This window comes from Falco biarmicus, chromosome 2, assembly GCF_023638135.1.
Source record: "Falco biarmicus isolate bFalBia1 chromosome 2, bFalBia1.pri, whole genome shotgun sequence".
In the NCBI taxonomy this organism is placed as follows: Eukaryota; Metazoa; Chordata; class Aves; order Falconiformes; family Falconidae; genus Falco; species Falco biarmicus.
In genome coordinates, this window is record NC_079289.1 from 95,892,073 (window position 1) to 95,904,114 (window position 12,042).

At 43.1% G+C, this 12,042-nt stretch overlaps 1 protein-coding gene across 7 annotated transcripts in view; it reads left to right on the top strand.

Moving 5' to 3' along the window:
• Positions 1–6,546, top strand: part of ARHGAP6 (Rho GTPase activating protein 6) — a 336,203-nt gene extending 329,657 nt beyond the window's left edge. For all 7 annotated transcript variants that reach the window (XM_056328242.1, XM_056328245.1, XM_056328243.1 and 4 more), the window contains 3 exons: positions 845–1,107; positions 2,603–2,683; positions 3,411–6,546. In XM_056328242.1, coding sequence (XP_056184217.1) covers positions 845–1,107; positions 2,603–2,683; positions 3,411–4,117 — 1,051 coding nt within the window. In that variant the 3' untranslated portion in view covers positions 4,118–6,546. The remainder of the gene's footprint in view (positions 1–844; positions 1,108–2,602; positions 2,684–3,410) is intronic.
• The last annotated feature ends 5,496 nt before the right edge of the window (positions 6,547–12,042 follow it).

Consider the following 12,042-nt stretch of genomic DNA (forward strand, 5'->3'; position numbering starts at 1 on the left):
AAATTAGGGAGTGCCAACAGGAAAAAACTATTGTTTGTTTACAGAATATTTCTCTATATTCTTTGGGAGGTTCAGTGACTCGTGGACTGCCTCTTATCTGTGTAGTAAAATCTTAACGTTTCAAAAAATCTCCCTCAATGTTCCCAGCATGTTTCAAAAAGAGAGCTGTCTCTCTGAGCCTTGGCTGTACTTTATGGGGAGGTTGTTCGCCTTCTTTTGTCAAAATTAAATGCAGACCATGCTCTTGGTGACGTAAAGGTGAAAAGGTAAAAGACATAGAAGTTATCAGCAGAGCCAATTGTTTGTTGCCCCCATCAGAAGTACAGTAGATACATCTTTTTGTCCCCTGTAGAATATTTACCTTCTGATGGCTCTAGAAGAGCATCCTTACAGCGTGAGAGACAAGCTAAGGAGTTTTTTTGATTTCTCTGACTGTGTAGTGCTCAGAGTGGAAGAAGTGATTTTAGCATACTGTTTAGCATCAAACTAATCTTTCCTATCATGCCCTCAGATTTACTCTTGCAACAAGCTAAATTGTCAAGGTAACATAAGGAATTGATTCACTGTTTAATTTCCTGTGGTGAATTGTACGGTTGTGTGTTTTTTGTTGTTTTCTTCCTTGACAGCAGCATCTTTTGATTTTTAGTGGCCTCTGCTGGCCACTTCATGGCAAAAGTTTTACTCATAGAAAATTCACCTCTGTACTGCTTCTGAAGTGTTTTCATTTCAGCAGCTGTTGTCATACTTCTGTATTTGATTTTATTTTTATTATATACAACTCATATGTAGCTGTGAACATAAAGCATTTTTTATTAACAGTAGTTTGTTTATCAAAATTTCTCAGGAGCCCTGAGATGCTGCGGTCAGAAGGTTCCTACTCCACAGGAGGAAGACATTCTTCCACGGACTCCAATAAAGCTTCAAGCGGAGACGTCTCCCCTTATGACAACAACTCCCCGGTACTCTCGGAGCGTTCGCTGATGGCAATGCCAGAAGAGGTTGCCCACAGCCCAGATAAGCTGTTCAAGGTACCCGAACAGTACACGCTGGTTGGACATTTGCAGCCTAAGACAAAGGAGAATTCTTCTGCATCACAGGCTGGAAAAGGTAGAGTACGTCCTGCTCGTTTTCCTCTTCCTCAGTGACCGATGGGGGGTTCTGGAGCAACTGAAAAAGTGTCATTTTTTTATTATCAGCTACCAGGATTTGAAGGACAATAGTATAAATAACCTTACAAAAAATGACTGACTAACATTCTTTTGTTGTGTTGAGCCCAAAGGGTCTGTGCTCAGCCCTCCTCCTTAGCTCAGCCAGCTGTCGGGGATGCTCTTGGTATGGCATTTATCAAAACTTGGAGATATTATTTAGGAAAATAGAAATAGGTATTTCAAGTTCTGCTCCATTAATAACTGCAAGGTTGTGGTCTGGACCTTGGAAAAATCTGAGACTTTAAGATGTCAAGCTACAAATTTTCTTCAGCAACCTCCCGCTGGAGAACACAGCTGATCTGCACAGTATTACATCTGCTACCAATTACATACCTAGCAATACGAGTGCAGGAATCCATAATTTTCAAAGCTATCTAGGGAGCGCACACCTGAATCATTTCTTCTGTAAAGATCTGTGGTTTAAACTGATAACTCACCGGCACTTCAAGATGTGTTTCATTTAGAAATATTTTATTAAAATAATTTACATTCAAGAAGAGCATATTTAATGAGCCAAACTTTAAGAACTTTCAGTGCTCAGGGGTGCAGATAACTGTTTGGTGGTATTTTTAAAGCTGTTTCAGAGGTACTGGTTAGGCACTTAATTCCCCTTGGAATTAATGAGATTTGGACTATTGTTGCAATTATATGCTTTATAAATGCCAATGGGCATTTATCTTCTGTATTCAGCATCTGAATTTCTGAATAGGTTTCAAAATTTGGTCAGATTTCTATCAAGTTATGAACAGGAAATTACATTAAGTTTTATCATATTAACCATCTTTTGGACTTTACTATGTATCACAACGATACTGGACCATGACCAATTAGGAAATTCCTTTACTGCCAGATGGAGTCAGAAAAAAGGATGAAACTGTTATAACCCAGCACAATGCCTGATGCGCACATTTCATTAAATCTCTGTTCTGTGACAGCACTTTTGCCTAAGACCCGAGGGATGCTGCAGGTTGATAGAGCGTGCCTTACAGTGACACCTGGGGCTGGGCTGCCTGAGGAAGCTTTGCCATTCTTTCCATAAAAAAGCACAAGGGCTACCTTCTGTTGACCAAATCCTCCTGTTCTTGGGCAAATTCTCCAACTGACTTCAGTAAGGCAGAGGCCTCCGGGGAAATTCCACTCTCTCAGCAAACTCAGGCATCCTGCCGGTACAGAGTTTACTGAATCTGTTACAGGAGCTGAGCCTGAAACAGCAAGTAACTGAACAAGTACATTTGAGATGTTTGTGTTAGGTGTATGGTAAGTCAGATGCTAGTATATGTTAACAGCTCTGATACCTTACATAAGGTTTTACTGTTCCATTTGTATGATTCTAAATAATGGCTGTAAGAGGAACAATTCATCATCATCATCTTCCTGGTCTTACTGCTATTTAGGTGTTTCCGAAGATCATTTTGATATCTGGGGCACCTGGCATTCAACGCTGAAAAGTGGCTGCAAAGATCCAGCAGTGACAGGTCAGTTATTTCTCAAGTTTTAAGCCAAAATCTAGCAAAGACATAAAACAGTTTCTTGGGTTTGAGAAATCGCAGTGAAACCAGTAGGATAATTCAAATTGTCCCGAGTCGAACTTTTAAAAAGTGACTGTTCAATAAAATACAGAGGAGCACAGTGGTTATACAAATGTGGCGACATTTCAAACCATTTCAAACAAGATAATTATTAAATTAATTAAAAAAATAGTTTTATATTCTTCTAAAAATCATTGGAAGTGGACGGCCAGTGGGGATTTGAGAGTGGCTGCCACAGTGGCAGAAGCACAGGCTGTGAGGTTGGCAGCCCTGGGTGTTGACCCTGCTGCTGGGTGGCATGGGTCCAGCAAGTCCCTGACCTGTCCTGCCTGTGTTTTTCTCCCATCTGCACCTGCCTCACAGAGGAACTGTGAGACTAAAACACAGCCCTGCTTTTCAAGCATTTGAAGGATGTCAAGTGCTGCAAGGCTTTATGTCAGAGCAAAGTATGAATCGCTGAGTAATATATTAGACATGGTTCAGAAAGATGTAGGGCTGCTGCCCTGTGTCCCCATGCTCAGCTGGTGGTGAGGCTGATGCACCTTCAGTTGCATTGCCTGATGAGAAAAAATCCCATCCCTCTTCTACAGCGTGATGCAGGGGAAAAACAATAACTTATTAAACGTCACGTAAATGATTATGCAGACTGATGTCTTTCTGACTTGGCCCTCAGGTTCTTATGGGAACATTTATGAAAGCAGCTTGCTGCGACCTGGACAGTGCTTTCTTTCCCAGGGGAACCTCGCCATGTATTCTCCTCGGTGGCAGGGCAGCTCCTGTGAGTTGGACACTGGCAGGCAGGTCATGCGAAGGAGCCAGACAACTGCTGCCATTCCTGAGTGTCAGCTCCATCCCGCGGTGTCTCGGGTGTGCAGTAACCCACAAATGGAAGTTGGCAGTAGGAGTTCAGACCTGTCACACTCGAAGTCGGAGCAGCATTTGACTTTAAGCAGTGTGGAGGACCTCAGTGATCGTGACTCAAACGCAGGTTGTTCTCAAAGCACAGCCAAGCCCTCCTACAGAAAAGAGCGGCCACCACCACCCTACCCGGGCCCAGCGAAAACAAGCTCTGCATTGTCACAACGATCGAGCGTTTCTTCAACGTTGCACTCTTTGTGGAGACTTCAACGCCAAGAAAAAAGTTCAGGGACAAGAGCAGCTGGAGGACCGCCAGCCAAAGACCCTGACCAGGCCACCTCCAGGCAGGAGCAGCCAGCGCTGCACACCCAAGCGGGTCACATCCATTCCATGGCACCTCACAGTCAGAACAGGAAAAATGTTTCCGAGGCAGACTGGCATGATTGGCAAAGGGAGAGGTGGCAAATTTGGGAGCTATTGTCAGCTGACAACCCTGATGCCCTCCCAGAAACTCTTGTATGATCAGACTCGGCAGAACCACCACTCATACCTATGCCTCCGTCTCATAGGAAAACAACAGTGACAGTGGAAAATGGGGAGGGCTTGTTTGTTTTATACCGACTGAATTGCATATACGTTTTTTTAAACTTTGTTCACTTTAATTTCTTTAACAGCACTGTCAGGCAGTCCATTTACAAATACAGTATGTTCCTGTTTTTCAGCAAGCTTTTGAGAAAAAACAAGATGCAAATTTTAGTCTAACTCTGTATGCATACTCTGTGTATAAGATAAAACTTGCTTTGATGTTGCTAAAATTGTATTTATATATCTGCAGTTTTGATGATTGTATATTCTGTAATGGGTATTGTATGATAATCATATATTATGTTTTCATATACAGATGTCAATCAATCATGACTGCTTTTTTTAAAAAAATCACTGCACTTACATTACCGTGATATGCATTGGAATTCTATAGAAAGTGCACAAGCTGGTTTCTGTGCTTATATAAAAAACCCCACCCTGTTAAAAGGGGGAAGTTGTTCCTCTTCTCTGCCTATTGAAAAAAACACTAAAATAGAGTGGAACATGAAAAGCCATATATTTTATAAGGGTAGTAGTGAGCTTAGAGGGGAAAATACCAAATATTTTTTTCTTATAAATATATTTGCAAACAAAATTAAAATTTGATACAAGATTGTACAAATATTTTTTTAGATTCTGGTAGAAAGCAGCTCAGAGAATCAACTAAGAGCAAGACCGTGCCTAAACCAACTAAGGATGTAGTGCAAAGGTCTGCCCTGCCATTCTAGAGGAAAACCAATGTTATGTATACAGGATATAATATATATATTTATAAATGTATGATTTTATGTATTGTTCTGAAACAATAAACTGGAATCCAAATTTTAGAAACCCAAACCCAATAAATTGAGGTGTGTAACAACTAAGAAAGGATATGGCTTTTCCTTTGACATAACAAAGCTTCATCATTAAGAAAGTTAGAGAAAGAAAGTAATAATGCAGACAGACCTATGAAAGGGAGTCACACAGAGTTTCAGAAAGGAACATGGAATTTGGAGACGGTCACAGCTGCATTTCTATAAATATTGTGCCAAAGTCTGGGTCAATAGTATTTCTTCAGTAACTGTATGTTGCGTTGTTAAATGTTGCTGTTTTATACACGTTCTGGTGTTTTTAAATTGCAAAATTTTTTATGGCCAGCAGGTGGCAATGTACTTCAGTATTCTAGAGAAAGTTATCACTTGATAAGGGAAAGTGTATCATATAAAAAGAATTTTATAAAACATATTAGTCTTAATTTTAATGAAGTTGGAGACTTATTCAGTGATGTTGTCTTTAAGTTCTTTCTTGTGCCATAATGACAGAATAAAAAGCTAAGCAAAACACTGAGCATTTTTTTTGCTCCTTTTTTTGAGGTAAGGTTTATGTAAAAATTAATGTATTTTTATTACATTCTTGAGTATCTCTGTGCATGTCGTGGTTTAACCCCAGCCGGCAACCTAGCACCACGCAGCTGCTTGCTCACTCCCCCTCACCTAGAGGGATGGGGAGGAGAATTGGAACATCTAAAAGGCTTAGGAGCTTAAGGACCACTTTCAAGTAAGACTTAAATATACAAGATTCAAGGTTTTACTTGAGTTTTAGGCTTAAAATCCATCATATAAACAGTCTGCCCATCATAGCTCCATTTCCCAAGTAAAGTTATAAGATAAAGCACCAACGCAAGTAGAAAGGGGCAGGATTTGGCCTTTGACTGTTGTAGCACTGTCAGGCTCTTTTTATAAATACTGCATTCAGGCTGAATCTCAGTTCTCCTGGTGGTTGCAAGGCTTTTCCAAATACTATCTTGATATGAGACTTGATAGGAGAAGGTTCTTGCATGTAGCCTGTTGCAGCAGCTCTGTGTCAATTTATTACCAAAAAAAGTCCCACCCCAAATTAAAAAGAGTGGAATATAAAGAAGGACAAAAATGAGCTCTCGCGACCAATCTTCACTATTTGATCTAGTCTAAGGATTATCTCAGCCTTGATACAAATTTGCTACGGGAAAGTAAAGCTCCCTAACAGTCCTCAAAACCAGCCATATCATAAATCCTGCTGCAGAAGATAACTCTATTCACTAGATGTCCATCTCTTCATTATAAATCCCTTTCTAAATACAGAAGCATCTGCACATTTTTAACATTTTTAGTGAAAGATGTCTAATGATTACTGACTCCTAAAGAGCTTGCTTTTTGCCAGTACCTCTCTCTGTACATATATGTCTATACTACCATCTATATGGAGTTTATGTGAAAATGGAGGACAAAAAACAAGGCCACTGCTGGAGGACAACCTTGTCTGCACACATTTTGATATATAATTGCTTGGAAGAAGAGAGATATAGAATAAATTCTGATGAATTAAAGTAACACTTGCCAAGATTACATTGTTTCTGTCCCTTATTTTCATTTGAACAGGACAGAGCAAAATTGTAATGAGCAGGTTAACGATGTAGTAATTTTTAGTTATACCTCTTTCCAGGTTGAAATCGGTGACATAATTTCTTTTGATTTTTTTTTTTTTTTTTTTTTTTCAGAAGAAATGTAGCCATGAAAGGTGGTTTCTGGGTTTATGTTAGCTTATAGATCTGTGTGGGCTATTCCATTTTAGATCTCCATGATGTTTTTCATCCTATGACACATGCTTTTGTACTGCCCTTAATATTCCTCTTACGGGAAGAGTCTGTAGTGTGGGGATATCAGAGCCTTTTCTCTGACTTGGGAAGCAGGATTCCTGTTGTAGCAAAAGGGTCACAGGCCTCTGCTTCAGTAAAGAGCGTGGTAGAGAAGGTCTCTTCCCCGAGGTCTCGAGGCCTCAGGGCAAACTCCTGCAGCTCAGTTCCCTCCCATCACTTCCTATTGCACTATGCTGGTTCTTACCTAGGACTGGAAAAACAACCTCTTTTCCATGTTGGGGGAGAGCTGGGAGGAGTGTGCTGCACTCACAGGTGAGCCCAGGAGAGATGAGATGTGGGTGCCCCAAGGATGGGGTGCCTGCGTATTGCCCACGGGGCAGGGGCTACTCTTCTCTTTTCTATTGCAGAGACAAAAAAATTAGAGGAATCGGCGCAGCTCTAGATACAAGCCAAATGTGACAGGGAACCTCCAAGCCAACGGGAAAAAGGAAAAGCTCAGACTTCAAAATATTACTTTAAAAATTACTGTTGCTGCCATCTTTTAAAACAAGATGTGGTTCCACAGTGGACTCACCCATTCCAAGACCATGCTCCCCTGCTGAGGGGTAAGTTGCACCTTCTCCCTCTTCACCAGCCTCCTATCCCATCCCTTACAGCGGCTCTTGGAGTGGTGGGAGGAATCCTGAGACTTGTTGCTCTGGCTAAAACTTGCCCTGTACAAGGAACACATAAAATTCAAGTAGCTCAGTGGTTTTTACAAGTGGTAGGCACAGGGGAGGAGAAGCGGCAGGGTCAGAGGTGGGGGAGAGGATGGTGGGACTGGCCACCTCCTCTGGCAGCAGCCTGCAGTTAGCCCTGTTGAAGCTACTGGTGCAGCTGCGGGGCTTGCTGCTTCAACAGGTAGGCAAGAGCCCGGCCAAGCACTTGAGAGTGGCTCTGTGTGACAGACCCGAGCCATTCCGACAGCTGGCTTGGGTGCTTGAAATCCCTCAAGTACTCTGCTGTCTACATCAGGAATCTAGGCTGTTACCATGACTTAGATTAATGCCACTCAGAACTTCTCTGCTGTTGAAATTATGCGGTTCAATGGACTGGGATTTGTGGTCCGTATGGTCTGGGCAGAGGGGCGCCCTGTCTTGTTACTGGTTTTGCTGTTTCACAGGCATCGGTTGAGGTCAAAAACCTCAATTCCAGCCTTTATGGAGCACCATCTTGTTCTGTAGTGCGGGTCTGGCAGAGGGTCAGGGACTTCTTCCTCCTCTGGAAAACACACGGGATGTCTGAGCCTCACCTTGCTCCCTCGTTTTGTCTCTCCCTTCTCTTGGCATTCATTTATATTAAAAAAAAAAAAAAAAAGTAGCTCTATTGTGTGATGCTGTAACCCCACAGAACTGCAAAGCAGTGGAAATGGTTCTCAGTTGCATTAAAGAGTGTCTTGACATCAGTAAGCCGTTTTACAACATCACTGAGAACAGCGAACTACTGCTGTGCTACAGTCACTTTAGGGGAAGGTTCTCGGTGTCCGGACAGTGCTGCAGAGACTGCAGAGCTATTCAAGGCATGTAGACACCCAGAGTGCTGGGTCATAAAAAGCATGATCTGTCAGAGCAGCATTCATCTAATTTTTCTGAAATTTAAAGTATCTCCAAAGGTGGTATCTACATCTGGAAAAGTCACTCACAAGCTCCCTTTTTGATTCAGTGGAGAGAGCGAGATATTTCTATGCCACCATCCATACGGCCTACTTGAGCCTTTCTTAGAAGGACGGTCCCCTTTGAACGGCTGGTCACTAGGAAAGCCTGTTTCTTTCCACTGCCTATATAAAGGAAGCCTAAATAAGTTGCCCCAAATAAAGAGCTGTCTATAGTAGCCTTTCAAGTCTGGCTGAATGAATCTCACCCTACGGGTCTGGTAAAATAGAAGATGGATGGCGATCATGGCAACAGTTAGAAGGAGCATTTAATAACACCATTGTCTAATGGCAACAAATTCTTGCAGCCTAGTGAAAGCAACTTGTTCAGCACACCTTTCCAGCTCCTGGGAAAAGCGAAACTTATCCAGAGGCCTTGGCCATGTTGTGCTATCCCCTGGGCTCCCGGGAGAACCTGGGACTGGTGGGGCTGGCAGAGACAGTGCTGCTCCTGGGGGCTTGGGAAGGCAGCTGGCAGAAGGAGGTGGCGTGCTCAGCTCTGTGGGTGCTGTAAGAAATCCAGGCTTTTTGGAAAGTGAGGGAGAGAACACTACCTGGTCTGGAATTGCGGGGGGGGGGGGGGGGGGGGGGTGTGTGGGGGGGGGTGTTGCCTTTTTTTTTTTTTTTTTTTAATGAGATTTATTTATACACTGAAAATTCTGTTTCCAGCTGATCTAAAGGTGTTCAGGAATGGGACCAAGATTCAATTAATTTTTTCAGCAAATTAAAAAACTAACATGAGATTTATGAAAGCAACCCAATTTGGGCATTTTAGAAATATATGGGGGAAGGGGCTTGTGCTGAATCCAAAGTGGGACCTGCAAAAGGAGACAGGCAGGTAGAACCTTCCTTGTGAAAGACGGGGGTTAATTCTCTTTCCTCTGCTGCTACGTAAGCAAATGTCTTTGCCACTGGAGTTTTAGGATTGCAGAGGGAGGGACAGGAGAGCTGTCTTTGTCCACTTCTCTCTAGAACTGCATTTGGGAGGGGGTGAAAGGGTGTGTTAGAGCAGGCAAGAGCAGTTTCCCCAGCTGGGTGGTTGCTGTGGTCTCAGTGTGAGGACTTGAGCCTCAGACTCTGGACACTCTTCTAATACGTATTTAAACTTTTAAATAAAATAGAACTTTTTTAAACAGTGTCTCTAAAACAAAGGGGATATGAGGGGTCACAATTTCCTTTTGCTGAGCTCACACTTTCCCATTTCCCTACATCCAATTCCAACCATAGCTATGAGCTCTACATTAAAAAAAAAAAAAAAAAGTACAAGGGCCTGGAAAACAAAAGCATTTGCTTCAAAATCTGGGGTGGCAAAAAAAATCAGATCTGGGAAAAAGATCAGAAAATATCTGGCCCTGTCCTACCAAACAATGAGCAGCCCCTTCCTCTTCCCTGTGCATGTGTGCTGGGGGCACTGAATGCTGCCTGCCAGGCAGGAGCCGGACAGCGGCCGAGTGTCCAGCTGTGGGCTTCACGCTCAGGTGCCAGGAGAGGAGGGTGAGTGCAGATGTGCTTAGGGCCATGCAGGTACTGGGCAAGGTGCCGAGACCAGACCCAGCTCCCTCCTGCCTGGCAGGTGAAGCCCTCCGTGTAGTCAGGGCACAGGGACATCCCCACTGCTCTGGCCAGGTAGGACCCTGTGAAGCTGAACCACCTCTGCCCAGACCAGGTGGCTTGTAAACACAGAAACCACCACTCCCAGCTGGTAATCACCAATAGATAGCTCCCTGCTTGGGTGCTTTACCTCCCTGGTTAGAAAGGAAGAATTCTTACTGCATCATCTTAAAAACATTCCAAATTCGGTCTACTTTGAAAAAGGGCTACCAAAAAAAATCAAAGCTTTCTTTAGAGTTTAAAAACTCTTCAATCATGAACACAACCTGAGCCCTCATGACTATTTTCAACCTCACAGAGGTGAATAGACAAGTGTCCATCCAAAAAGAAAGAAAGAAAGGAAAAAAGGAAAAGAAGGAAAGAAAGAGAGAAAGAAGGAAGGAAAGAAAGAGAGAAAGAAGAAAGAAAAAAGAAAGAAAGGAGAGAAAGGAAGAAAGGAAGGAAGGAAGAAAGGAAAAAGAAGCAAAGAAGGATGGAAAAGAGAGAGAGAAAAAAGAAAGAAGGAAAGAAGGAATTAAAGAAAGAAGGAAAGAAAAGGAAGGAAAGGAAAAAGCTAGGACTCAAAAGTACTTTCTCATGCAGAAAATAACAAATGCGCATGGTAGCCTGCCAAGCAGGGTTAGGGAAGTAAAAACACACCGTTCACTTGAGGACAAGAATCATACAATCACTTTAGGGAGACTGGGTGTTGACTATGGAAGCAGTATCTGGCTTTTCTCCTAAAAAAAGGTTTAAAAGGGTGAGATGCTGAACAAACCCTCCCTTACACCCACAGGCTATTTCTATAGCTCCCAATAGCCAGCTAAAGGTTACCAACTCTGCCTTTGCCCAGGGTGGTATTGACATCGTGTAGCTGTGGCCTGATTTCTGATAGCAGGGAGAGCTGTAGACCTAAAAGAGCTCAGAGCTGTTAGGAAGCTCTTCTGAAATCTTCCTAAAAAGATAAAAAGACCCTGGCTCCAGTATTATCAGTCACTTTGTGAAAAAAGCAGTGAGGTTGGGAAATAAAGAAAAAAAACCCAAAAACGGAGAGCTGTGGAGTAGCAGTGTCTTCCCATGGGGGCTGTTGGTGGGTAAACATTATTTTAGACCCTATTGCTGCTACCTCTGTAAGCTGACAGTGGTAAATGAGTGGTATGACGTGGGGAGCTGGAAGACTCCCCTGTAAAAAGAATAATGCCTCTAATAAAAAAGTAAATAAATAAAGACAAAGAGAGAATGTTTGCAATGGAGGATGAACGCTGTTTTCTCATGACTGCCACTGACAGACCAGTTTCTGAACCTTCAGGCTTTCCCATTCTTAAAGAGTCAAGATTTGCAGCTAGAAACATCCAGGATCAGTGTAGTAGAGTAGAAGGGGGGTCTGGGAGTGGGAGCACTAGAGGGAACCCAGGAGGTGTGTTGAGGCCCTGCTAGCTGCTGTGTCGTGTCCTCTGTGCCTCTGCAAGTAATTCCGTCTGATCCCTGGTGCTGGTGAGAAGATGAGTGTGAAAATATGTGTGAGCTTTGAACTTTGCTGCCATGGCATTGCTACACAAGTGTTGGGACAAAGTGATACTGCCTTTTGTTCTGCTTTTCTTCTGGCCTTACGGCTCCTGCATTCTTCCTTGTGCACTAGCCAAGACTGAAGAAATGACCATCAATATGTCCCTCCTTCACAGTATTTTCCTGTCATCTGCTGATTTTAACAATACTCTTGGGATATGCCAGGCATATTTAAGCTCATCTAGGTCTCCCATTCCCTGCTTAGTGGATGGGACCAAGGGCAGAGCAGCAGCTGCACATCACTTGTCAATGGACTACATGAAGCTTTTGGGTCCTGCTTTCCTCAGCCCTCTCCCATTTTCTTTTATCCATCCACCTGGGAAGGGGATGCTCAGGCTGGATCATGCACTGGGGGAGGCCTGTGCTGGCAGACTGTATCTGCCCGGGGAGTTATGGAGC